General features: G+C 43.5%; 1 protein-coding gene across 2 annotated transcripts in view; it reads right to left on the bottom strand.

Annotated features, from left to right (window-relative positions):
- The window catches only part of Prrx1 (paired related homeobox 1), a 65,153-nt gene extending 41,280 nt beyond the window's left edge, over window positions 1-23,873 (bottom strand). The window contains exon 1 of one of the 2 annotated variants that reach the window (XM_041662288.1): window positions 23,377-23,873. In XM_041662288.1, coding sequence (XP_041518222.1) covers window positions 23,377-23,617 — 241 coding nt within the window. In that variant the 5' untranslated portion in view covers window positions 23,618-23,873. The remainder of the gene's footprint in view (window positions 1-23,376) is intronic. The other variant, XM_041662287.1, reaches the window with a different exon arrangement.
- Between the last annotated feature and the right edge of the window lie 4,114 nt (window positions 23,874-27,987).

The following is a 27,987-nucleotide window of genomic DNA, read 5'->3' as shown; positions in this document are numbered from 1 at the left end:
AATAAATACTTGGTAAGCAACAGTTTCCGGTCCTGTGAAGAGCACGAGAGGACCAGGAGCGAGGGAAGGATGGACTTTGCTTGAAAGCTTCACCCTGCTCTCTCTGCTGTTCCTAGATTCTGACTGGAAATACTTTACATGCCTGAATTTTACTAAGTAGCTTTTCCCTGGAACAAAACTATTCTGAAGGGACTACTGACAAACAGGTCCCCATGTCCTTGTCCTGATCCCTGACACTGCCTGAATCAAGCTCTCTCCCTGTTTTCTCTTTAACCTCTTACTTTATGGAATGTCCATCCCTCTGAGCAAGTAGCTTCCAATTTTCATTTTATGTTCTTTCCATACTCACAATTGCAATACCATTCTGGCACATTGTCCAGACTCCAAAATTTAATCTCTCTGACCCAGTAAAATATTTGAATATTAAAGCTCAATTTACATCATAATTGGAGCTGTCACACGAACTCTCAAATACGAAGATAAATGAGGAAATTAAGTTTCATCAAGTCTGTGTTTGTTCAAGTTCTCACATGCAGACCCTACACTGCTGCTAGACATGGTGACGTAAGTTTGTAATTCTAGCATTTGGGGGACTGTGGAGGGAGTGTGAGATCTGCCTGGGCTACATAGTAAATTCAAGGCTAGCCTGGGCTACTATAATGAGAGTTGGTTTCAAACAAAACAAAACCCAAACAAGCAAACAAAAAGCATGTAAGCAAATTAACAAATAACTATACTATTAATGTTACCTACAAGATTGATGATGTATAAATGCTTAGAACCAACCAGCTTTTCTTCTACATACTACACATGCTTGATGCTTGAACAGCCGTAGGGCACAAAGCCATGTATTAAAATAATTTCCTTAATGCACTTTTTCCTGTGTTCAGCTTCACGTGCATGTCTATCCTGGTATTTGTTTCTTCACTCATTAGATTGACAGCTCCCTTCTGTAAGCCTTGCTTTGACTTTAGCTTCATTTTTGATTCCATAAAATACGGCCAATTCAAGGATTAAAAATCTAATTGCCAGGCAGCAGGGACCAGAGAGGGAGAATCTGCAATGGTATTGCCAGAGCTTACTTCACTGTGTGGGTCATTGTAAGTGGGAGCAGAGGAGTTGAGGCCTTCCATATAACAAGATGCTAGTCCAAATGGCTATCATGATCTGCAAGTGCAGTAGTATCTATATCTTACAAATATATATGTGGGTGTATACACACACACACACACACACACACACACACACACACACACACACACGTTTGTTCTCCAAATCTCAGGGGTCCTCCTTAATTTACGCCATAATCTAAACTGCCAACCCCCACGCATCTCCCAGCTAGCCTCACATCGCCACCTGGTGCCCAAACGCAAGAAAAATACCTAAAAAAAAAAATGAAACAAAAATAATTTTTCTTTCTTTTTTTTTTAGATCATTTTTTATTTGGTCTATGCTCTCCTTAACCTTGCTAAGTAACCAAGGATGGCTTTGAACTCCTGAACTCCCTGTCTCTATCCCTCAGAATACAGGAATTGCAAGTGTGGGCTACCATGCGTGGCTGAAAATGACTTTTCAAGGTGTTAAGTATCTGGACCGTGGAGCCACGTGCTGACATTGCTTCTGAAAAGTCCTGTTTTCTGACATAGACATTCCGTCACAACCAAGACCCGAATATAAACCTGCTTCGGAAGCCAACCTCGTTTCCTTCCATTCACGTCTTTACATAACATGAACATTCTTCAGTTCCTGTGCTTCCTTCCCCAACACACCCCAGGCCTCAAAGCCTTGCTTATCAAGTAAACTGTACCAGTGGTTTATATTTCCTAACCTCAGGCCATGTAGCCTGTGATTTAAAAAAGAAATATTTATTTTATTTTGAAATTAAATTTCCTATTATGTTGGTGCTCTAGAGACATTTGTTTCATAAAATAGCAGATTGTAGATTTATTTAAACAGTCTCACAAATCTACATAAGCAGTAAGTGCCCTGTTTCAAAAATATAAAACTTTACTGGTACGTAGATTTCTAAATTCTTAGTAAACTTAAGCGTGAATCTAAAACAAATTTTCAAGGAAAATTAGAAGTTGGAAAGCATTGAAAATATCTGACTTAAAGCAATCTTTAGAAGCAAGTATGAAACATCCAGTTGATTTTTTCAAAAGAATTGGTGAAATAAAAGCATTTTTAAACGAAAAGTTGAGGGGGAATCACCAAATTTAATTTCAGTCCAGGGTGGTCCAGTTCCAGAAAAGAATAATAACATTATATAAATCACAGTTTTTCAACCCCAAATTCTACTTTGAGTGGTCTAAGTTCCTCTTTTACTTTGTGGTTTCAAAGTTTAGGAAGCTCTAGGATTTATTTTCCTTCCAAAGATCTCTAGGTTAGTGAAAAAATAATAATTATGGCAACAACTGATGGGAACTTTAACAATGAATTCAAAGGTCACACAGTGGATGGGTGTGGTGTCCACATGCCTGGACTTCTGTTTACCGGAGAGCAGCAAGTTCTCATCCAACTGTGGGGCTTAACTTTGTGCAAAATCCGTGTCAAGTCCCTTCCTTTCTCCTTTCTTTTTTTCTTTTCTCTCACCGCAGAGCTTCTTGGACTGAGTAGAAATATTTGGTCACTTGCTCTTTGACCTCAGAGTCTTCTGAGACTATATATTCATCTGAGAATGAGTCCCTTTAGTTACCTAAAGTGTCCTCACACTAAATTGATTCCAGATGTTTACAAATATTTCAAGGAAATATCCACATAGCTTTTATGGCTGAGTGATAAAGGACTCCACAGTGTCTGTTCCATTGTAAAATGAGCTCCAAGCACTTATTATTTTAAAATAATCTTTGATTTGACAAGGACCCAAGACGTGGCAGACACTGCAGCCACCATACTAAAACATTATCTTATTCGGTGTTCACCAAAGAAAACACTGTATGGGTGGGGTTATAACGATCTCCTTTTTAGAGAAAAGGAAAGGAGGCTCAGGGAGTATCTCAGAGCAAACAAGACAGGAAAAAAAGGTGCTTCCAGGTTTTCAGTCTGCATCTGTGGGCTGCAACTTTCTGAGAGAACTCTCAACTGTTGGTTTAATACAGGACAGACTTAAGAGTATTCACAAGAGTTCTGAGGCATCCCTAAGTGTCCAAAGAGTCTGTCACAGAGAGCAGAGAAGACAAAATTCCTATAGTTTCAACTAGTGACCAAATACACATTGGAAGGCTGTGAAGGCCTGAGATTAGTGTGCTTTTATTGTTTGAAAAACAGCTGTTACATTTGAGGTCCTGAAATTTTCCTGTCAAATGTTTATATTGTTCTTCAGTCATATTATTCTGACTTCTTCTGAAAAAAAAATATCAAATGGTCAAGATGATCTTTTACTTTATTAAACTTTTTTCATAGAAACGATGCTTTTTACTTAACATTTTGACATTGAAAAGAGGCAATTATTAGTAAGAAAACTCTAATGATTTGCTTTTGAGATGAGGCAGGACACTGCCCCGTGGATATTTCATTACTCTACTTAGGCAAAGACACAAAGCATGATGATTGCTGAGCTCAGTGAGTGCTGGCTCCATTACCCAAAATAAACAATGGTCCAAAACGTTCTGTATTTGTACTTGGAAAGCATTCTAGTTTCTTCACTTTAATTCATTGTATTTATCTGGGACATTTACACGTCTGATTAGTCTTGCCTTGGTGTGTTTACATGAGATTTTGAATTATCAAAACATAAACTGATGGTGAGATAAAGAAATTATAAACCATGCACGTGAGGGAGAGGTGTCTACTACTGTAGATTAGCCAAACAGTTCATAAGGTGGGCAATCCATATGCAGGCGATTAAGAGGTAAACATGCTGAAATGTCTCTCAAGGAAGCCACTGCATACGCTGCCGCAGCTTGCTCTCTTCCACCCATGGTAAATGTCACCCATACCTGCCACTGTGTCCCCTGACCCCATCAAATAGCTCCCCCAACCCCACAAGGCTAAAATTTAAATAAGTGTCAAGAATGTCTAACCACCTTTGCTGGCCCACTCCCCAAGGCACTGTAGGACTCTCAGACTTTTGGCCTTGCTGAAACCACAGGATTATCTGAAGGAGGGGTTTTTTCCTCGTGGTTCATTGTGCCTTCCTGTTCCTTCTTCTCCTCAAACCCCCATGGCTCCTTTTAAAGAAAAGGTGAATTATAAAACAGCAGCCTGCTTTTCCTTTCTTGGGTTCTCTTAGGTCAAAAGTTTTCTAAGCTTTCTTTAAAAAAACAAAAACGAAAAACAAACAAAACAAAACAAAAAACCCAGAACATTTAAAAAATAGCTTGTGATTTTTTTTCACATGTGTTTTTAACTAAAAATGTGCTTCTTTCCTTTTTTGGTTTTTCGAGACACAGTTTCTCTGTGTAACAGTCCAGGCTGTTCTAAAACTCACTCTGTAGACCAGGCTGGCCTCAAACTCCCTAAGATCCACCTGCCTCTGCCTCCCAAATACTAGGATTAAGGGTGTGCAGCACCACCGTCCAACATCAATATTTATTACTGAGTTTTCAATCTTTTAAAAATATTTTTTTTGTGTGTGTTATTTTATTTTATTTTTTTTATTTAAATTTATTTATTTATTAAGGATTTCTGCCTTTTTAATTATACATATGGGTTTGTGTGTGTACACATATGTGTGTATGTGTGTGTGTATATGTCCGTGTGAGTGCAGATCTCATAGAGACCAGAAACATCAGATCTCCTTGAAGCTAGAGATACAGATGGTTGTAGGCTGCCCCCTGTAGGTGCTGGGAACTGAAATTAGTTATAACTGTTAAGTCACCCCTCCAGACTTAACTTCAAATCATTTTTAAGTGAGTTAACACTGGTGAAAAGAGTCAGACTCAAAGCCTCCTAGGCAAAAGGTCTACATTTTTAGTTTGACAAAACAGCATGTCAACTACTAAGGAGATCCATGAAAAACCACTCATGCCCAGAAGAGTTCTCATGGGATTGAATAGGCATCTGACCATCTAAATTTGCTTGTTTCGTGTTTTTAATATTCTTAACTCACAATATTTGGACTTGTAAAAGGAAACACTATTTTGCTACACAGCAGCCCCATTCAAATACCACCTCCTCCCAAAAGTCTTCCTACTGGGAGATGTCAAAGAGTTCCCATCTCGGTATATGAGGGTTTATTATTTATACAGAAATTTCCATCAGACCTCATACCACACATAGGCTTCCTGGTTTAAACAAACTCAAGCAAGCATTATCATTTTTCATTTTCTTAATCAGCAGGAGAGACCAGCAGCGGTATATTTAGGCAGAAATGCAAGTGGAACTCAATGTCTGACTCCAAATCCTAAACTCTTTAGTCTCTATCAAAATGAATGCTTTTCAAATTACCAAGAGTGGGTGAAGAGGCTTTCATTTCTAACTCGTACTCTCTACGTTTGTCCTGCAGAATGCCTGGCTTCCAGTCAGCCTTCTGCCCCAGCCAGCTGCTGGTCCAGACTGGAGTTGCCGTTTGACGGTACATCCCAAGCTCAGGCTACAAACTTGACCCTGTCGTCCCCCCCCAACCCCCCCACATCACCCCATGTTCTCTGGTGTCGGGAGATGAGCAGGGTTAGTTGGGTCAGCCACAGTAGGTGTAAACTAGCTTACCTGACCCAATTTCCCAGTTTGTTTTTCATTAATGAAGCCATCTGCGAAGGCTCAGAGTTTGAAGACATGAACCTCAAATAAACAAGACCTGATGAAGAAGCTGATCTTTCAGCCTTAAGCAAAGTACAGATTAAATTTCCTGTGCTGAGCAGCAAATACATTTTAAAAGTCATGGAGTATGTTAGAAGATTCAGAATCTGAAAGAGAGCCCAACCTCCCTAGCATACAGGTCCCTGACATCTTGCTGGCATATGCATCTCACCTTGTCTTCTCTAAAGTTCCTACCACTCACTGTCTTCTGGACACATTGACCTTCCTTCTGGGTCCTGGATGCTCATGTTTGGCTCAACTTCAGAGCCTTCCTATCTGTCCCTTCCCTCCTCTCATGGTTATCTCCTATTTTTCATTCATATTCTTCATCAAATAAGCCTGTTTCATTTTTTTTTAAATAGAACTCACCTGTAACTAAATTATTGACCTGGGTGTTTGCTCCTTTACGTATTTATCACTTTCCTTCCCAGGAGCACATCAAGTTTGTGAAAAAGGCAGTTTTTGTTTACTGCTGAAGTCCCAACACCTTGGATAATGACTGGGATGGCCAGTACTCGGCACATATGTGTCAACGATGTGAAAAATACGAGAGAAAGGAAGAAAGATTGGAGCGGGACTCTGCAGTTCCTACCGAGTTGATTCCACCTCCAACTTGATTGTGTCAGCAAATGTTACAAACCTGGATGCCCACAGTTATGGACATCTGTCTAAATGTTGATGGTTCAATACATTGTTTGTCACTTAGTTACTCTTCTGTGTTCTTATTTTTCTCCCAGAGACCAAGGCACTGTACTCTACCACATGCTTCGAGAGACCACGTGTGTGGCAATTCTGTAAAGGATGCTATGAGCATGTGCAGGAGATATGGAAGACAGACCATTGAATAAGCCATCCCAGATACTAAATTCACTGTGTTCTAAATTAGGCCTAGCATGGGTTCTACACCAAAGAGGAGGAAAAACTTACCCACTTCGTCATCACTATAGTGTCACAAAATCACTTCCGTCCAAGATGGCAGCACTCTGGCTGCCCCCACCAACTCTAGAGCTCAACTACCTCATACATTTGCTAATCTTTTTAGGTTTCCTGGGAAACTAATCCCTACTTAGAACATCACATTTGAACAAATGAATCTCCAAATCTAAAGAGTCAAGTTAGAGGTCACTGTGAGAATCTTGCAGGTAAAATCCAGTCTACAACTTTAAAAACCTTGTTGCTACCTCAAAAGAGGTCATACCTAGAAATTTTGAATGTGTTTTTTTTTTTCTAATTCAACATTAGACCTGACACAAATGAAGAGATTGTTTCCATATCTCTGTGATAGGTAGGTCCATGGGCATCTTGTTTAACCTCCAATAGACTGCGAAGAAGATATGTCAGTCCTCTTTCATAGACCTAGAAACAGTCCAAAGGGGCTTGACGGAACATGTAAAATCATGTGGATGCCAAGATTCATGGACAAAGTCTCATCTCTCGGGCTCACTCAGCTTCTCTAAAACTCACCTCCAGCTCAACACCTTCATTTAAGTTACTTAGCCCTGTAGTTAACCTCAGCGTATCTAGTTAACTAACAAAAGTCTCTGTAATCATTAGGGGATTTTCTTGGCAAAGTCATTCGTTTTCAAAGGATTCTTCAAAATTTTAAATGTCTAATCCCAGGATATAACCTGCTCTTACACTTTCCAGCTCAATAGTCTACTGAATAAATGCCACAAAGAACATGGGCCCTGCTCTACTAGAAGATACTGGGGAGAGTATTGGAGAATAATGGAATATAATGTACCTGAGGGGTCAAGACTAGTTCTAGTCTTTGTCAATAACTAGCTTCAAGGCTCCAGGCAAGAAGATTAGCCTCTACCAAGTATGGCACAACATATAATATATGTACATATATATTATAAATATATATTATATGCATTATATATTAGGTATAACAATAGCTACCATTTAGCCTTGTTATGAAAATGTAATGAACTCAATTAGTAAAAAAGTCACCCAGCAAACTGTCTGTTTCATGATGAGTGCTCAAAAAAATCTCAGTTTCTTTTCTTTAGTTCTCTTATCCCAGTGAGAAATTCAAAGACACTACATAAGTAGAATCATTTCTAAACTTCAGGGACAAACACAAAAGACATAAGCAGGCAAATCCAGAGTCCCTTTGCTTACCCAGAAGCCCTCTTTGCTGTCTCACTGATATCACTTATGCACTCGTGAATTAACAGTAATAGAATCTTGTTTCTCAGTTGTGTTGTAGAAGTTGGGATCCAATTATTTGTCTATGGGAACATACTTGTTCCTCGGCAAACTGCCTTCAAGCCAGGAGTCATCTTTCATAACTACCCACCCCAAAAAGGAAGATTCATTGAGAAGGTGAGTCAGCCAAGATAACTTCAGGACAGTCGTAAATAAGATCAGTATCTGCAAGGCCTGCGACTTGGGATGTCATGACACTTGCCGAATGCCTTCTGATGTACTCGATTATGAAACAAGGAGATTTGCAGAAGCATAACCACATAGCTCCCCTGGGTAGGCAGCCAGTATGCTCACAAATGATTCAATGTAAAATAAACAAGAGTGAGCTGTGAATTATGGAGTTGTAATTCCACCAACGGGGTTCCAGTGATGTCATAGACCACCAGAGCAAAGTTTGTGTCACCAAAGGATCCCAGATGGCTTAGAGGCCTATAACTCTGTAGTGTAGTCTGTTACAGACCCGGATCCAGGAAGGCTTCTGTCCTTGGTTTAAACTCATCTCACATCTGCAAGGATCTACCTTTCTTGTCCCTTCTCTAAGTTTACTCAAGTCAAACTCATTCTGCTTTTCTAAAAGTAGTTCCTTCTAATCAATCCAATATTTTATCAGTTGTCATAAGCCAACAAAAAGACCATATGGAGACCAGTCTACTCTGACATACACTTCATCAGAAAGCATGCTTTGCTATTAATAAAACTTCCATTCAGGGAAACATCCTTGAAGCATACTTAAAGAGGAACATTGGAGATGTATGTAGCCCCAATACATGTCAAGTCCAAGAATGTCACTAATGCGATAAATCCAGTTGCCACTAAACGAGCTATGTTTGGGAAAGTTATAGTGAAATCTTATCTACTGCCTTCTCATAAATATAATCCAAAAGGGGATAATTTAGGCCAAATTTAATTTAAACCAAATAAGAGTGACCAAATTTCAAAGCGTTGCAAAATCTGTGCTTGTCAACTACCTGAAAGTGAGGAAATACTTTATTTTTTAAAGAAGAAGGGGAAGAGAATGAATGTCAGCTTCCCAAGGGCAGGACACTTTTATGTGAGAATTACTTAGACTTGAAACTGAATTGCAAATGCAACTGTCTGTGTGACAGGGTGCCACTTTTCAAATGTACGCTTAACAGCTAAGTGCTGAGACAACAGTCACCTAAGCCTATACTCAGGGGTTGTGTATTTCTGCATAATGTATTTCCTGTCCTGCCAGAACAGTGCAATGTGTCCATAAGCATGGTGTGCATGCTTTTTATCTCTTGTTGGTTTGTACGGACATTCATATATTCAATACCAGCTTTAAAGCAACCTGCACTAGGAAAAGTACCGTGACAGCTGTTCTGAGGTCTAAACCATCTGCCTCTCTTCCTTTGTTTTCCAAACTGGATGAACCTAGATAAATATGTAAGTTGGCACTTAGAGTTTAAGTGACAATGAAACACAAAATATTCAGCCTCTGTCACAAGGAAATGCCTTAGTCTGTGACTCACTACCAATTGCTATGGATCAAACTGGTTTAAGTTAGGGCTTTCAAACATGGTATCACATAAAAGTTCATCATCTGTGCATGGAGACCTTGGGGGAGAGTTGAAGAGGAGGGGAGAGGCAGGGAGGGGAGCAGAGAAACATATAGAGCTCAATAAAAATCAATAAAAAAGTTCATCTGCTTTTTGGAAAGCCTCATTCACTGGGTACGATGGAATAATAAATGTAACCCTTGGATCATTTTGATGCCAGTGAACCAGGTTTACACAGGAAGGAGTGTGAGTGTGTTGGAAAAGAAGCAGATGATCTTGTGTATCTCTATTTCTTTCTCTGCAAGTCAGTAAAAGTTAGCAGCTTTGCAATATTGTATATAGCACATCGATTATGAGAACAAGGGCCAACAGAAGGTCTTTCTAGACTCCATGCCCTCTGAAAGAGAATGGTAACCCAGAATTATCTGTGTACCCTACCACAGCCTGCATAGATCATAAAATAAAGACTGTCTTTTAGCAAACATGTACAAATGTTTCTCAGCCTATAAGACTGCCATTTATTTTCAGCAGATCTGTCTAGTCTTTGCCTCATATTCACTGAGACTGTTTGGGGGCATAATCCGCCTCACTCCCCAAAAAAGCAAATGGCAAGCTGCTTCCTTGGACCACACTGGGGAAGGCACACCAGTCTGGAAATATGCTCTTCTCAGAGTGCCTCACCCATAGAGACTGGTGTTCTCCACATGTGCCACAGCTGTGAGCAACACAAATCCACTGCTTGCAAATGCCAGGGAGATCTGATTGTTAGTGGCTTGGCAAAGAAAAAAAACAAAGTCTTAGATACTTTGTGATAAATGCGGTCTGTACATATTCTTATTAGATTTCAAAGAGGAATGTGAGAAAACAGGTCACATATCAGAGGGAGGGCATAATGTTTATATTATGCAACTCATTAGGAAATTGAAGCCGGAGACTAGAAGGGCAAATTTATGTGTAGCCATAGTTAACATGGTATTATGACTGTACAAAACCTTAATAAGCCCCAGAGAAATCTCAATGAAGTAGCCAGTGCTGCCGTAGAAACATGACAACTTGGGAGAATGCTTCATGGGGGGTCCCTGGGAACTCATTAAGTCAGGCCTTGGTTTAACAGTCTCAATACTTTGTATCCTAAATGTGTATCATAATCTATGGAACGTTCAGAAGCTCAATAGAAAACAAGAGGGATTTGCCTCCCAGTCTGTAAAGCCCATGGTGATGGCCGAAGCAGATGGGGATTAAGGATGTTCCTGCCCCCTTCTGAAGCACTTCAGGTTCAGCATGTCTATTCCTCATGGAGAGAGGAAGAAGCAGGGCCTGAAAAGGGGGCTCTTACTCAGAAAGTTCTAGGACAGACACACGCCTAGCATTCATGGTGGCATTTGTGGTGGAGTCTTGTGAGCGTCACAGAAAATCATGAGGCATCAGTTTCTAACTGTGAATTAAAAACGGATGTCTGCTTAGTCACTCAGCAAATGACATGCAGGAAGAGTTTGACTTTCAGAGTATGGGAATATTCTAATTTCAGTAGTACGAAATGGCCTCCAGCACTGACTGGGAAACCACATTGAATATATAAGCAAGCTGGGGAGAAACAATACTTGTCAGGGATGTTTGGGGAAGTGCAGAAAAAGAAAAAGGCCAGCATTTATTTATGCCTATGACAGGAAGTGTGCTGGAGGACTGGTCACTCTGTGATTATTACTCTCTCTAAGCAGTGAAACTCAGTCATCCATATTAATACATATAGACGAAGCTTGAGACCTAGAGATTTCTACCAAATCAAGTTATAAGTGGGATCATAATTTGAATAGAGAATTCTCTGAAATCACAATAAATACATACAAATTGCTAATATCCCTAAAACCCAGATAAAATATTTCTCACTTTTGTGTGTATAGTTTCTAGGCTTAGGGAATGAATTCAAGTTCTCACACATATTAATAAGCACATGCTCTCCTAATCACCTATGTTGCTAGTCCCAAAGATTCCTCACATTTTGAGAACTTGGCATAAATCTAATGAACTGTATGTCTATTTTTTTAATCTTTTCTTGATAACTTAATTTTGAAAGTTCTGTATTCTACCCCTTATGGTTTATCAATGCACATATGCCATATGCTTAGCCCTTTTTATTTTGTTTTATTTTTGTTGTTGTTTGTTGAGGCAGGGTGTCACTATATAGCTCTGACTCTTCTGGAACTCATTATGTAGACAAGGCTGGCATTGAACTCACAGAGAACTTCTTGCCTCTGCCTTCTGAGTGCTGAGAGTAAAGGCATTAGCCACTGTGCCCAGTTGATTTTTCATTTAGTTTTAGAAGGTACAAGTTTTTTTCTACTGCATCTCCATGAAAGAGATAGGCAGAGCAATGGCTTTATCCTAAAGAATGGGATTACTTTTTAAAATATTTATACACCTTGGTGACATTGCTGTAAAGTAGCTGGCTTGATGCCTCCATTCCTAATTTACCCTGTTTTCTAAGAGAGTGATGCAAGCAAACTAATTTGGTTGATGTCAAGGGTGAAGGAGTAGAATTTAAAAATACGAAAATGGAATCAGGAGAGTGAGTCACTTCACAGTACCAATGCAGCTGAGATTCTATACACAAGCAGAACTCCTATCTATAAACCGAAAACAATTACCCTAGTTCCATCTGCTTCTTGGAATTAGCTTAAGAGAATTACTAGAATAGCAAGTATGTGTTTTTAATGTTTGTGAAGTGGGTTTATACTTTATATGGCTTTACCTTCCATGTATTAATGCTTTCAATACTTCATGACAAAGCAAGTAAGCCCATGCAAGTAATTAAGGACACGAATGAAATAAGCCAGCAGGGTAAGTAAATTAGGTCAGTTGAAATAATGCCCCTTCCAGACCTAAACCAACACAGGCTAAATTTCCTCTCTGCTCGAAGTAGAGTTGGACCTTCAAAACAAACAAACAAACCTCAAACAGGGCAGAAAACACATATTTGCCCCAACTCAAGGAAGCAGAAAAATGGAGGCAAAGGAAGTGGGGAAGAGAGAGATAAACATTTCAACAAAGATCCTAAAAAGAATCACACTCAGGAAAATTGCTCCTTCCCTGAGGGTGGCGGAGAACAGACTGTAAGAGTCGGGTGTGCAGAGATATTATTTTCTGTTTCTCTTGTCAGAAGGGATTCAGTCTTTGAAATATGTCTAGTGAACTTCAGAATTCAGCTCCATGATTAATGAACAAAATTACGTTTTATTTCTTAAATGTGTTGGGGATTCATCCTGTGGTCTTCCCCCGGTCTTGAGGATTAGAGCGGCTGGAAGGCACATCTGGTTACAGGCAGCCAGCTCTCTGGGTGTTCTTTCTTCCCTCCTTTAGAAGAAGAAGGCAATGTGGGGAACTGCAGAAACTTTTATTGGGTAAGTGTGGTTTTTTAATTCTCAAAAATGGTGCTGACTCTATTCCCTCTAATGAGAAAGAGAAAAGTAATTATTAAGATCTATAAAAATATATCTAATTTTAAAACGAAAAGCTTTTTTTTATTTAGCATAGCATTATACCCCTTGTTAATTTCCCCCCTTAATACAATGTTTGTATTCATAGGGAAAGTATTTTAATGGCAATCTGCCTTGGAATGATTTTTAAATAGACTTTAAAATAACAATTTCATATCTTCCTTATAATTATCACTTTAAACAAAAACTCATGTCTGGATAAAATTCAGTATCTTTGTTTTGTTTTTGTCTTTTTTTAATGCTTCTTACTTTGTCAAAATGTTTCACTGGGTCCTGAATCTGCCACTGTGTCTATCATTCTACAAAGCACAAAAGAATGTATAACGTCCAATATTTAATAAAAAGAAATGCAAGATCCAAGAACCTACAAAACAAACAAACAAACAAACAAACAAAAAAAACCAAGAAACCATGTTGGACTCCACTTTGTGTCCACTTGGTGAGCACGCTTTACCACTTATCTCAAAAAATAATCCTGTGGAAAATCCCCTTTCAGTGTGGTCTAGAAGCATCCTTTATATAGATATGAGGCGGTCTTTTCCAACTTCAGAATATGTGTGCTCATGTCTAGAGAAGGTTCTCTAGAACAGGCAAAAGGAAAAAGAAACCATTTCTTCTGAAAGCCTTTGGGCTGGAGATGCCTCCAGTGGAAGCTGAGAAGGCTGAGATTTGACTGCCATGGAGGGCCAAGGTTTGCATAACCTTGGGGAGACATTGTTTGCATGTTTATTTGTTTAACTTTCCTGATGAGAATAAGCGGGATAAATGTTTATGTGTTTTCTTGTTTAAAGGAAACCGGATATTTGACAATGGGCTTAAAAACTCCTCTGCTGATTAAAGAACCACCAGTCATCCAGGATGCTAATACCACATAATCAAAAATTGTTTAAACAAGACTAAAAAGAAATCACTTCAATGTCAAAATATTAACTGCATTTTCCTCAGGGTAGTGAAATAATGGAAACTTCACTTTTTCATTTGAAATTTTAATGTAAATAAATATAGTTATCTAAAATACATACGTGCCACTCTTGGTTTTTACCTTATAACAGAACAAACGATCAAAAACTTTGCAGGTAGAAAGCAGTGGGTAGAAGGCCTCCAGGCAGATGTGTCTACATAGTATTTGAGGAAATATGCCCCACCCCACAGTCTCTAGTCTTAAGAAAATGCTTAAGGCACATTCACAATCCTAAAATATTTTTAAAATAAGTAAACAATACATGTGGAAGCGCTGAGTGTTTCTAGAATGTGCGCTGAGGAAAGGAATTTACAGGAAGGGGTTTGCAGGGACCAGGATTAAGCAGGGGCATCCCAAAGCGTTGTGGAAATAGAACCTTGGAAGGTAACACGCGTGGTGTGAGCCCTTCCATATAGAAGCCAAGAGACAGAAATGAGGCTCTTGCATAGGAATCCACTTGCCTGCCTAGCATCCGAGGGCAGAGCAGCAAGACAGCTTCTGTTGGGATTTCAGCTTATGAACAGGGCAAGTTGCCAGGGCGGGATGGAAAGAAAGATTGTAGAGAATGGGCCTAAGAGAAAATCAAAATCAGGGTAAGCCATCCATCCTTGATGCTGAAAAGGTAGCAAAGCAATTGTGCGTTCTAATGAAGGGTGCGAGCTGGGATTTTTAAACGATGTATTTGGGGGGAGAAGCCATCACCAGAACTCTCCAGTTGTGTATTAAGGATTTGGTCCACACCGTTCTCATTTCAACACCTGAGCATAGGGGAAGACAAGGATGCACTGTGGGGAAACTGACAGGAAAGGAGGAGGAGGAGGTGGTGCAGGTAGACCTGCTAGTGGTTTAAAGGAGGGGGGTTTGGGTAGATTTTAAAGGTAAACTCGCAGGGAATTAGAGATGGAGTCGTCAAAGGCCTCAGGGATGACTGTGACACCCTTCGGGTTTGCCATGTGTTGCCACCTAGAGAAACAGGAAAATCTATCTGAGGAACAAAGGAAGGGAGTCCCACGCTTTGCTGTTTCTGAGGCCAAAACACTTTAGTGACATTGGAACAGCAACGTCAAGTAGGTGGCCGCATCCCTAGCTCAGCCTCTTCCATAGAATCCTAAAGCTGTGAGAGAGGGAAGAATAATCTACAAATGGCTGCCCACATGAAGATGGGCGCAGGCAAAAAGCAGGAAGTGGGAAGGAGAAACTCGCGCGCAGAGTACTTCCGCCATAAGAATGGCTTTTATTTGGAAGTGCTTACTTAGCACTAGCGAGCACAGACAACTAGTTGACAGCTGTCTACAAGTCACGGCTGCCATGAGCTATGGCAGCATTTGTTGAAGAAACGCTGTTAGGAAGTGAAAGGGAGTGTAAGCATGCAAATAATTATTTAATGCTGCCTGGTCTGGATTAATTGTGACGCATGAAAATGGCAAGGTGCAAAGATTTAGAATCAGTATGTTTTCCATTAGGACCTTCAGTTCTGTGGAACTAATCAATGACCCCGAAAAGAAACCGAATACAATAAACAATCTCCCAAACTCCAATCACTAACAAGTTCCTCACTGAGGAGAGGCTGGGTATGGTAGTGCGTGCCTATGATTCTAACTTACAGGAGTCAGAGGCAGGAGGATTACTGTAAGTTCAAAGCTAGTCAAGTCTGTGTAAGAGTTCCCAGATACCCAGGGCTGCATGGTGAGACCCTGTCCTAAGAACCCCCAAATTAAAAATGAAATAATAAACTGAGTTAGCAAAGAGGAAGAATGCAGGTAGCTATCTGATATAGTATATCTACTTGAGCTTGACCCCCCCCCCTCTTTCAGAAGATGCCAGAACATAATATTTAAGGGATGCTTTAAGTTCCAGCACCGAACTTGTTGAGGCAGAGGATACACAAAGAAAAGAAAGTAAAAGGGACAGGGTGCTGGAACACGATGCTCTCACCACCCACAGGGCCCAAGCAATCCTACTGACCTCTTGGCAGCCCGGCACTGGATCTGTAGAAAGATTGCAAGGAAACATTAAGAAAACGTGTTTCTCTGCATGTGCCCACTTCTGGCCAGGACCTCGACTTTGCCCATAGTGAAGAGGATTGACCTTAGCACATTCTGGCACAGGGTTCTGATTGAGTTGTGCCCTTTGGCCTTGAAGTTGTATTTCTGAGTCTCTTTTGAAAAGATTTGGCCTCCTTGTATGTCCTCAGCATATAACTGAGAGAGCACCCATCTGTTTTTATGCTTATTTATAACTACACCTCCTTCCAGCACTGTGAGGTCCTTTAAAATATAACGACATGAGTAATGAGGATAAAATAGCTGAATGGGATGAATGTTCTCGCTCTCTGACACAGGACTGTGGGAAAGTAATCCCCCTCACAATTCTGGCCTCCTGCTTCTACTTCTACTGAACATCTCGGGGCAGATCGTCTGGAAAAGTTCGCATTCGACGCCATTTACGATAAGACAACAGTGTCTTCATTGAGTCATTGTGCTTCCCCCAGAGTTGCCTCTCCTCCCTCTAGCCATCCTTAGGTAAGAAGAGAATTAAAAGAACTGTAAAATTTACCAGGGTGGGGGTGTAAGAATTTGTCCTAAAGTTCTTCAAGTCTGACCATAACGGATCAGATTTAGGGATTGGAAGTCACTTCAAGTGTTCAGATTTCAGTGCCATGCAAGAGTTGGGGCAGTTTTTGCCTTCCTCTCAAGGAAAAGTGTTACCCTTACTCAAGGGGGTCAGATTTCCTGCCCTATTTGAAGACTCTAAGGGTTTCCATTGCAGTCTGAAACATCTTGCTTATACCAGCCAAGATTCTACCTCTTCCTTTAAAACCTCCAGCACATTTGGATACACACACACACACACACACACACACACACAGAGTTACATTCACATTTGCAGGGCCAATCCCCGCCCGCTCCCTAGAATCCACACACCAGTTCTAGAAGCTATAACTGAAGGGCCAGTCTTCTGGCCCCACCTCCTGCTACCTCTTCCTTCTTACCCTGGAATCTTGATAGGAGTCATATCAAAGGAGCTGAGGAAAGTAGCCCTCTTCCCTAGCAGCTATCTCCATGTTTCTGCCGAGCTACAAGTGCATGGAATATATTCATACAGTCCCTGAAGTGTCTTCATGCTATCAAGATTTGCTGTGTTCTCCTGGCCTAGGACTGGAGTCTTTTTTTAAGGCAAAATAACCTCAGCCCTGGAGAACTGCACCCCCTATTGGAAAGAAAAGGCAAGGAGGAACCAGTCAGACTAGGTTGGTGGTCCTACCCTGCAAAATGCAGGGACTTCTGGACCAGCAAGGAGGGGATGTAGGTGGAGTAGGCTGGTTTGCATCTTCGCTTGGGCAGAGACAAAAGCAGTTCAAATCAAGGCACTGAAGACTGTGTTTTGAAATTAAAAATCTTTGTTCAATTAATTCCTCTTTACCTGACACACACACACACACACACCAGCTTACTATTATTTCTCATGAACATTCCAAATTTATTCCTTATTTGAAGTTGAGCCTAATGAAACCAAGAATTCTCAGGAACTGAAACTCTCTCACTCTGCAGAGTAGCAAGGAGTTTTGTGCACTTAGGACCCAAGAATGTATGTGGTCACAACTCAGTCCTTGTCCCTGTATTTGAGGACCCCACAGAGAACAGAAATCTAAGAATTTGACTGTCCCTGGACTCTTCTAAAAGGTCACTGTGAGTTTCATTTGGCATGATTTTTATTTCTTTCACAAGATGTCCATAAGTGGTTACCAAGAGAGGGGTGGCATTATTCCTCTAAACTACCAAGGCTGTCACCCTCTGTAATCAGCTTCTCAGATTTTTTTTTTAATTAAACAATTTCAATGCCAATGAAATTCTGTAATCTTTAAAAAATCTTACTGCAAAACTGATATGTCATAGAGGTCTCTATGAACAACTATTTGAGACTTCTATTTATGGATCCCAAAAACTACTAATCTTCAGTCCCCAGTAGAGACATCTTTCTGTGAAAATAAATTTGCTAGCTTACTTAGAAATGCCCATGACTGTCCTGCTCTCCTTTCCCTGCTGCCTTCATCTATACTGGCCCAACCAGAAGCCACATGTAGAAAAAGGAGGGCACGGTGCTTTGCTGATATTTTCATTACCACTTGAGAATATTGTTTTCACTTGAGCCTTGTTAGCCTGCACACCAAGGTCTTTGATTTTTTTTTCCCAAGAATCCAAATTCCTGTGGATCGATACCATTATCAAAGACATCTACATCTTCTTTCTCTTGTTAAAGAGGAAGTTACAGTATAGGAAACCCGTGGGAGGTGGTACCTCAGCATCAGAGAAAATCGGAGAAAGGAAGGAGAAATGGTCAGTCACAGGGTAATGCTCTGCATGTAGGTAGTTCTCGAATTGTTGGGGCACACAATAGCCATAGAGAGCTGGGCATGTAACAACAATAAAATTCATCATTTTTTTATACATGAGTCTAGCCCTTAAGGTCCCTGTTATTAAATTTACCAAGACTTAGCCAGAGCATGCTGAGACCCATATTTTACTTTTCTTTGGGAAGAAGACTACTGTCCAACTAAAACTCTCTTCTCGTCCACCCCTAACCCAATGCAAAGCCTATCTCCTTTTCTATAAATACCCCATTCCAGGTTCAAAGTGCTTCCTCATGTGGCTCTTCCAAGGGGTTAATAAAAAGAACATTCCACAGCATGCAAAGAGGATGGAGCCTTAAGCTGGAGGCTCCCTGGGGTCACAGTACAAGACCCGAAGGCACAAAAGTTTGCAACAACTGGGTAGCAGCAGCTCTAGCGTCCTCCCCACGGAGGGGTTGGAGTCTGCTTTGGCGGGAGGCTCCCCTGCCGCTGCAGTGGGGCCGGTAAACACCACAGAAGAAGACAAGTGTAAACTCTTCAAAATAAAACGGTTGATCTAGGAACCCTGGTAGCTGAAAATCTACAGCTGTCAGTGGATGCACAGGACTCCATGCCGCCGGCCTGGAGCACCGGACAAAATTCTTCAGAACTCGGTCCTGGGTAGAAGTAACATAAAATCTGGGACTTGAAGTCCGTGCTATCGAAAAGTACCCGCTGCTTTGGAACTGATGCTTCACCTAGGGCACGAGCTGGCATTAGTGATTTAGGGATGATTTATTCACTCCTGTTGTAAAATCTAAAATGATTTTCCTGGGAAAACAAAGGAACCACTGACCAGGGTGCGTGCGATCCACTGCGGAGTCTGCCTTGCTACCCAGCGCCCTGCCTCGAGGGCCTCTTAAGAAAGGTCACCAATTGCGGAGCAAAGGCTATGGCTAGTATAGGATGCTACAGGGTATTGGAAAAGGTTTTACAGAGAATGAGATCCGGGCAATGATGCCTAGAGTTGATTATCTGTAGCCTCAAAGAGTCTGCTCAGCCTGAGCCCTTGACTCCTATGGCGTCCAATTCCCTAACAACTTCAAACCCCAAGTTGTCATTGGTCCCCAAACATCGAAGTTACTAGATTGTCTTTTTCTCTGAAAATTTTAAATGGAGGCCACCAGGCTCTAAGCCCCTGCGCATAAAATAAGCAATTCACCAGCCTTTGCATTAAACTTAATGCTTTGGGGACTCCCTTGCTCCGGAATTTCATCCCCTACTCCCATAAAGAGAAAATTTTCCAGGCCACCCTTAAAATGACTTGCTTTATTATCTCCATCTTGAATTAAGATCTTTGAGGCCTGAATTCAAATTCAAAGTACCAGCGCGGGGCATACATCCCAGGGTGGTGCTGAGAAAGATACTTCTGGCGCCATGACTATTGCGAAATGAGACGCTGCGGGGAGAGAGGGAATTGATATTATTTTGATGCGGATTCCAACTGGGGAGCGCCCTAGACAAAGTTCCCGCTCTCCTGGGCGTTTCTCTGGCATAGAGGAATTGGGGAGCTGGGCCAGCGAGAGTGGGTTGGTGGATCTGGAGGGCGACCGTCTGCCTGGGTTTACACCTCTCCGTTTGAGACAAATCGATTTCCCGCGCCGCTGTTCCGCATTTGCATCCACCAAGGGCCAGGACCCAGCTGTGCCCGGGTGCACACTTAGCGCTGGCTGGTGAATGTGTGCGTGCGCGCGCGCGCGTGTCTAATTGACTTTCCGTCTACCTTTTTATGACTACATGTGTTTCCAACAAAAGGTCTTATTAGGACAATCTGGTTTCACTAATTTAGAGGTTGGGAATGTGGAAGGCAGGCGTGTTTTTTTTTTTTTAAGAGTTTGCAGAAGTTGAAATTAAGAAGTTGACAGCGGAATGAACTGTCCTCCCAAGAGCAGGTCTGCTTGTTTTTATGAGTCCTTACTCTCCCTTCTTACTTATCCCTGCTCTGCCATCACCAGCGTTCATACACCAAACGTCCCTCCACTGGTTTAGCCGCTAAAGGATCCGAAAAGATTGAGAAAATATACACTGGGAAAATAAAAAATAAAATCAGTTCTTCCACTGAAGGGAAAACAAGGTGAGAATAAGCCCCCACTCAGGGGAGAAGCGGGAGAACAAGATAGCTGACTTACTGTAGTAAGGGTCAATAAGAACTCCTTACTTTTTACAACAGAGCTGGCAAGCAGAAGCATCTGTTGGGTGTTCCCATCTCTTTAAAGGGAAGGGTCTATTCCTTTCCCACTCTGAGCACCTGATGCCCTGTGAACTTCCCCATCCTTTGTGACCCCAAGTGTGACCCCTAAATCCCTTACAGCCCGATCTCTGAAGTAGCTCCCCTCTATGCCGGACTCCCCTCTTCTCTGTCTATAATCTGAGCTTTACTGCCAGCCTCCAAGCTAGAGAACCAGTGATCTTGACTTCCAAGTAGCTCACAGTTTCCTCTGCTTTCTACCTGACGTCTAAGGATGGGGTTCCATGGGGCTGCTTGTCTTACCAGACAAGAGTCTCCTGTTATCACCCCCCATGGAGAAGAGGAAGTCAGAGAAAACACCACTACCAAAAGCAATAGTTTCTTAGTACAGCCCTGCGGCTCATCTCCCAGCAAAGGCAAAGTCAGCCTGTGCCTATGTGGAGTTTCCCCGAATTCTCTCTCAGTTTTAGGTGCTTGTCACTTATACCCCTTACCACAGCCAGCATCTGTTGAGTAGTGACTGTCCTGTTTAGTGCATCCTTTCCCTAGGCTAACCTTAAGAGGCTCGGTTTCCTCTCTGGGTCCTCTCTTCATCTGCCTCTCTATTCGTTACAAGTATGAATGAAATAAGGCTGGGTTTGATGCAGGCAGATTCACAGAGTCCTGTCCCTCTCTCTGTGGGCAAAAGATTCCCCAACCCAGCTGGATATGTCCAGGAGATTCCTAAGCATGATGTGACCTTGGTGGTTCTAGGCCCAAGTCTCATAAAAACCATTCTCCAGTTTCAACCAGCCTCAGGGCAGCCCCTTCAAATCAGCTCCACAGTGGCCTCGTTGGCCTAGGTTTTCTGTATCCCTACTGTAAGACCCCAACTCCCTTCTCCTGTGGTTTCCTTAAAGGAGAAAAACAAAGCAAGGCAAACAAAATCACTACTTTCTGTCTGCTTCCAGCCCCACAGTTTTTGATACTGACTGCCTCTCCCTCCGTGGCTTTTGCTGGCTGAGGCCAGCCTTGGTCCTGCTTTTCCTATGCTCCAGCCTTCTCTTGGAGCAAAGCAATACTGGCCTCCTCTCTCCTGCCCACGTTGGTCTTCTCCACAGCAGTTTTCTTACAGCTTGTTTTCTGTGGGGTAGTGTGTATGTGCATGGTGGTGTGAGGTTCCAACATCCAGGTCTTCAAACAGTGCTAACTGCTGGGACAGATCATAAGTCGTAGAGAAACTGTCCTGACTGTCACAGAGCAGCTACAACTGGGTTCCAGGTACTAGTGTCCTTGTCTTTGTTTTACATTTTCCCTAATGAAAGGTTTTTTTTTAAAAAAAAAATAATAACAGTGAATTTCATAGCCCATTTTGTTGGTGCTTCAGATACCCCATCCACGAGATACCAGCTTCCCCCAAATACTTCCCAGAATAACTATAGATCCAAACCTAGTCCTTACCCAGGGTTTGGGGACTCTGATTCTTCCTGACTGTGGTAATTCAAATAGCTACTTCAAACTTTGTCATCCAGGTTTGGGGCAGTCGGTGGGCCCGATCCAGAGCTGACTGTCCCCCAGGTTACTGCCCGCTGAACTAGTTCAATCCCAGCAGACTGCAGAATTTAAGGCAGAACTAGGGACCAGCGCCCTGACCTGATTAGGGCTCTCCAGTGGCCTGCTTCAGGGAGCCTGGCCCTCACCACTGTGCCTAGGTACCATTCCCAGCTGTTTCCGACGCCAACTTGCTTCAAATGTCTTTTTAAAATTATTATTTGGAAGCTAAGAAAGCCAGTGTCTTGAGAGAATCATAGACTGTCCAGGGGCGGCCAAACTACAAAGTTCACGAAAGAGCCATCAGCATAAGAAGATAAGGAAAGAGTCATTTTCGAACTTTCTACCGAAGGGAAATAGTATCTATCTGTATGCATCTGACTGGAAGCCACTTGGGATGAACCAGGTGGCGAGTGTGTTATATACTCGGGGACCACCACGACACATGCTTGTGGCAAGTCTTTTTGTAAGGGCAAAGTTAATAAGTCTGAGATGAACATTTCGTGGAGAGGAGGTGGGCAGTGAGCGAGGGTGGGTAAGGTAGCTTGTACACTGACGTTTTCTAGAAATCTAGGTGCCAAAAGGCCGCGCTACACTAGGATTTAGGCCTGCAACCCGCGATTCCCGGTGCCCCTTTGGTGCTAGATCAAGTTGGGCAGAGTTTTGGATTTTGCTACTAAAGAACATTCTTCTGGCTTCACCAGGGTTTGCCCTAACAGATGGGCTTTTGGCTCCAGCTCAAAACTGATTCGCGGGTAGAAGTGACAGCAGGGGGCAGAGAGCAAGGCTAGGCTACTAGGGCTGGGCATTCCCGTGCTGCCCTTGGCCTTTTCCAGGCCTGGGTCACAGACACTGGAGTGTGCAACCTGAGTGGCTTCTGCCGGGTTCCCTTGAACACAGTGCTTTTCCTTCAGCCCCACAGAAGAAGCGCTCCCAAGGCCCACCCAGCATCTTTGTTGGCTGTTTTCTCTAACGGAGGTGGCTGTGCAGTCTGCGCTCTGGCCAGACCGCTCCTACCCTGGCGCGGACCCCTGCGAGATTTCTGGCCGCTGCTCCTGCCCGAAACCGTGATGCAGCCTAGGCGGCTGGAGACAGTCGTGGCCGCAGAGTCCCTGCCTGGGATCGCCTGGCCTCCCAGCATCCGCTAGGCTTACACCCTTGGCGGAGCCCTCTTTTTCTCAGCCGTCTTTCTGCGATCAGACACTTTTCCCAGGACTCTTAACTTCCTCATCTTCACCTCTTCCAGAAACCTAAGTCTAGAACATGGTCCCGCCGCCCTTCCCGGGCCTCCACCCGCTGTCCCCAGTACACCCTTCCCGGAGCACGCGCCCCTCACTCACTGTCCTGCTGAGGGGTGTCGCTGCCACTGGTCAGTCCCGGTGACTCCAGCAGGCTCCGGCCCGCCTCGCCCACACTTTCGTCCGCCTGTGCCGCCACCATGTCCCCGGCTTCCTCCAGGTCTAGCAGGTGACTGACGGAGAAGTTCTTTTTCGCCTGCAGGGTGTCGAGGTTGCCCGGGCTGTCCAAGCGGCCGCCCAGCGCCGGTTGCCGCTCCAGAACGTGCCCGTAGCTGGAGGTCATGGTCTCCCCTCCAATCCCACCCACCCCCCTCTTCCCGCTCGAATCAACACCAAACGCTGTGGGCGCGAGGGGGGAGAGGAGCCGAATGGGGAAGAAAGAGGGGGGAGTGGAGGGAGAGAGAGAGAGAGAGAGAGAGAGAGAGAGAGAGAGAGAGAGAACCCCCTTCTGAAAAGCAGAACTTTCGGCACCAGTAACTTTCCCGCAGCTTCGGTTGGTTCCCTGAAGCCAAGTCCGGCGCGGTCCAAAGAGACAATCCACACCAAAAAGTTTAAAAAAAAAAAAGTTACCCTGTGCTTAAATCAGCGAGAAAAAAGTATCCCTTCGAACTCTCAAAAAGCGTCCACACACAGACACTAAAAATAATAATAAGGGGGAGAGAGGAAAGGGGAGGCCAGCAGGGCGGGGGAGTTAGGCAAACAGAAGAGAGAAGAAGGGGTGGAGAGAAGAATCAAAGTGGGTTAAAAAAAAAAAAGGTTAAAAAAGTTATTCCCCGGCAAGAGTTCAAGCACCAACAGAAGGAGGCTTGTTCCAGCTTTAAAATGTCTTCAAGAAAGCGCGTTCCCCTCTCTGCACTCCTGTGGATTCTCGGGAGTGACTAGGATTTCAGGAGAGTGATGTCTTGCAGATGTATTAGAGGGCAGGATTCTCACTTTACTTTTCGTAAGGAGAAAAAAAAATAAGAAATAAAGAAGTAGGGCTTCAAGAGTCAGCAGAGGGCGGCGGGTCCCCCTTCCCTTCTCTCTCCCCTCTCAGTTGAGTTCCTCTCCCCTTCTCAGTCGGATCAAGAAGCTCTCTGGCACTTCAAAAGGCACAGACTGGCATGGAGAGGAGGCTTTGTAGGGAATACAAGAAAATTGGAGACCCCTGGGAGGGCAGATCTCCACTTAATGGGAGCCTGTAATTACGTGGCAAAGCCTTTGTGCGGCGCCTGACGTTTTACAGACCCCCTTTCTCCATCTCCATCTCCTTCCTCCTTTCCCTCGGACCGAAAAAAAAAACTGTCTGATTAAGAAAACCCCCTTTGCGAGAAAGAGAGAGGGAGGGAGCAAGAGAGAGGGCGAGAGGGAGGGAGGAGGGTCAAAGAGGGAGGGAAGCAGAGAGAGCCCCTTTGGATTTTTAAAATAAAGGTCTAATTATCATCTCCTCGCAGTAGTATCACGGAGACGGAGAAAAAGGAGCCGAAACCCACAGTCACTTTAAACGGGCTGATTATTTTGTTTGGGCATTAACTCCTCCGGATTTGTTTGAAATTCTGTTGGAAAATCTCATTTGCATGCTTTGATAACAGCTGAGGGCAAACTTGTTAGGAAAAAAAGAAGAATGCACATCTATAATAATCAAATCTTCTGCTGCCCCGCCCCCGGCAACTTTTCCTGTAGATTTGTTTTGGCGGAGAGCGCAGGGAGAGACTGAGACAGAAAAGCAAAAGAGCAAGCCTATTAAAGCTCCTTTGGCTCTGTAGAGACAGCCTATTAAATAATGTAATAAAATAACAAGAGCGATAATAACTGGAGGCTCTCTACGTTCTAAAGGCGGCTTGGAGAGTCATCAGCTTCGAATGGATTCGAGACTTTCGCTGCCACCAGAAACCTCGAGGCTTCCGACAGTAGAAAATTTACATATTTATTAAACAGGAGGAAAGTCCATCCTGGATCGGTCTCCTACCCTTCCAAAGGGTGTAATTTCTTAGGTGTGGCCATAGTCGCTTTCCCAGGCTAGGATGTGTTAGCATGGAGGCTGCCCAAATTGGACCAGACAAGAGCACCCTGACTGAGGGAGCTGAGAGAGCTGAGGGAACTGGGGAGCTGGGGGTAGGCTCTTTGCTAATCTGTGTTCAGCGGGGTGCGGTCCTGGCAGACACCGAGTCAGAGGACATTGGGGTTGAGGTCTATGGACCAGGCTTGACAGAGGACAGAGAGGTGCTGGCGGTGTTTTCATGACCTGTTGGAATCTGGTAACAGCTTTAATAGTCTCATTAGGAATGAGTTACTATATGGCCAGTAAGTAAAATAGTAAGTGCTTATTTGTGGGGTTTTATGTTCTTTAAACACACACATACATAACGTTTTCCCTCACTCCCTTGATTGCTAGATTTTCCCCTCCTCCTGTAGCTATGAGGTTGAATTGAAAAGGAGGAAGGGTCCCAGTGTGTGTAAATGGTTTCTGGGCTCCAAACGGCCATAGTTAGCCCAGAACTTCCAGCCCTGATCTGGGAAAAGAACATTTGATGCCATCAAAGGGTTGCAGATTGAAACCAGATGTGCGCGCCTCGGTTCTTTCCATGCATTTAATTAAGGAGCCAGGATGGAGGAGACTTTTTCATCATTAGTCCACCCGCTGCCCCTCCTTTTTCCACCCCTTGCCTCTCTCCAGCCACTCGTGCCCCCGACCGGCAGCCCCCCAGCCCCCGCCAGAGACTGCTGGCCACTCAAGCTCCGCAGCCCAGGCTCCGAGCTGCGAGTATTTGTCTGCCAGTGCCTGAACCAGGGAAGCTAGTTAGTTCTTGCGCTGGGAACTTGCGCGTGGGTGGGCTAGGCAGAGTGGGAGCGTGGGTCTCCCGGCTGTCTTCGGAGATGCTAACGATGAGGCCTTCAGAGCCTAAGACATCTGTGCCATTCCTTGGTGTGGAAGCAACTTAACAGACAGGTTAAAGTGGAAAGTTCTCACCGCCATCTCCAGAGCTCTCTCAACTCTCTTGGATAAAAGGAGTCACCCTTTCTTCCTTCTCTAAGACCAGCTTAGGCTCCCACAGCACCAGTCTCCCTCTGTCATTCCAGAACTGGAGTCTCACAGTCTCCAACTTTATTTATATAGTTGGATTTCTTTTTCTTTCAGATTCGAGAATTGTCATTTGTGACCACACCCTGCCATCGTACCATAGAAGTAGTTTTGTTTCCGTGTGTAGCCAGTATGGTTGATGACCCCGGAATATTGACAAAGACAAGAGATCATAGCCCATGCCCAGAAATATCATCAGATGCTTTCCCTTGCTCTCAGATGCCCTTTTTTTCTCTTTGGATAGGAGACAGGTTTTGAAAATCTCCTTAGGGTTACCCATGCATATATCAGCCACTTGCAACACTATCAGCTAGGGCGCTAATGGTTTCTACAGGAGCTTTGTAGATATACCTAACATTTGTGCACCACATTTGTTTATGTAGTAACAAACAACAGCACCGAGCATACAGCAAATTCAAACGTGATATTTTTCTAAGGTTCAAATGCAAACCAACTTTGGTGCTTGCCGGTCTCCCCCATAGCTTCCATCTCTTCCCTAGAAACCAGAAGGAAGGGTCCTTTGAAATCGGTGGGCACAGAGTGTACTCAGGTCCTCTAAACTGGAACTCAGGAGCAGAGTCCCAGAGAAACTTGTATCCTTTAGTACCTGGGGAGGGCAAGGCAGGCGGCTGGGCTACCTCCCAAGAGGGTTAGAATCCTTAGAGGCTGTGCTAGCTCAAAAGGCCCCTGGGACCATGTACTCTTCCTAGAAAGCCTTATCGGCTTCAGCTGTGCGTGTTTAAGTTCTTTCCTCTGATCAGGAAACTTAGGCTATGACCCCTGCAGTCAGGGGGAAGGCTTGGCTGCCCTGGGAGAATTCTCTCTGAAGCAAGTCCTCGGGGAAACCTGCACCCTGCTGAACTGTCCCCCATTCCATCCCAGGCTTTTTCAAGAGCCTGTGAGTCCCCCCCCCTCGCATCTCCTTTTCTATTAGCAATTACAAACGGATTGGGTCTACATCCTGATTGTGTTTACATATGGCGTTTGTGATTTGTTGAGATTCTGGATTGCAATTAAAAACTGTGGAATAGCCCTAAGGAGGAAATTCAAGACTTGGCAAACAGCACTGACATCAGAGCCCATGCTTGGACAGGAGAAGGTGTTCCCAGATCCCATGGAATCAGCCCTGTTGCTGCTCTACCAAGACACTCAGCTCAGGGCTGGGGAGGTTTTTGTCTATCTCCTCTCTGTCCAGGCTCTGGGATGGCTTTTTGGGTGGAGCAAGGAGAAAAATGTTGAACCAAGTTCTCTGGGCTCAAGTTGCAATTACCAGAAGAGCCAAGAACTTTCAGAATTCTGGAAGAGAATGGCCATCTGGCATAAATACACCAGGAGAGGCTGTTCAGGGGAGCTCTGGCTACCAGCACTCAGTCATCTTTCAGGCAGGGCGCTGGACTAGCCTGAGCAATTAGAAAGCCCTAGAGGAAAGTGGCCCGGCTTCGCCTTTGCTGTCCTTTAATTTCCATTTCATTTTCCAAAGTGGCTTCCTTGGAGGAAGGTTTGAACACCTGTAGGTTTTTCCTTGCCTTTAGCTTTGACTCCTATCAATCAATCATTATTTATTACTGAAGTCTGTAACTTTGGATGATGTA

The sequence above is a fragment of the Microtus oregoni genome, unplaced genomic scaffold (genome assembly GCF_018167655.1).
Source record: "Microtus oregoni isolate MIOR12 unplaced genomic scaffold, Mior012 000013F_ref0000133, whole genome shotgun sequence".
NCBI lineage: Eukaryota > Metazoa > Chordata > Mammalia > Rodentia > Cricetidae > Microtus > Microtus oregoni.
This window is presented reverse-complemented; position numbering and strand designations above follow the sequence as displayed.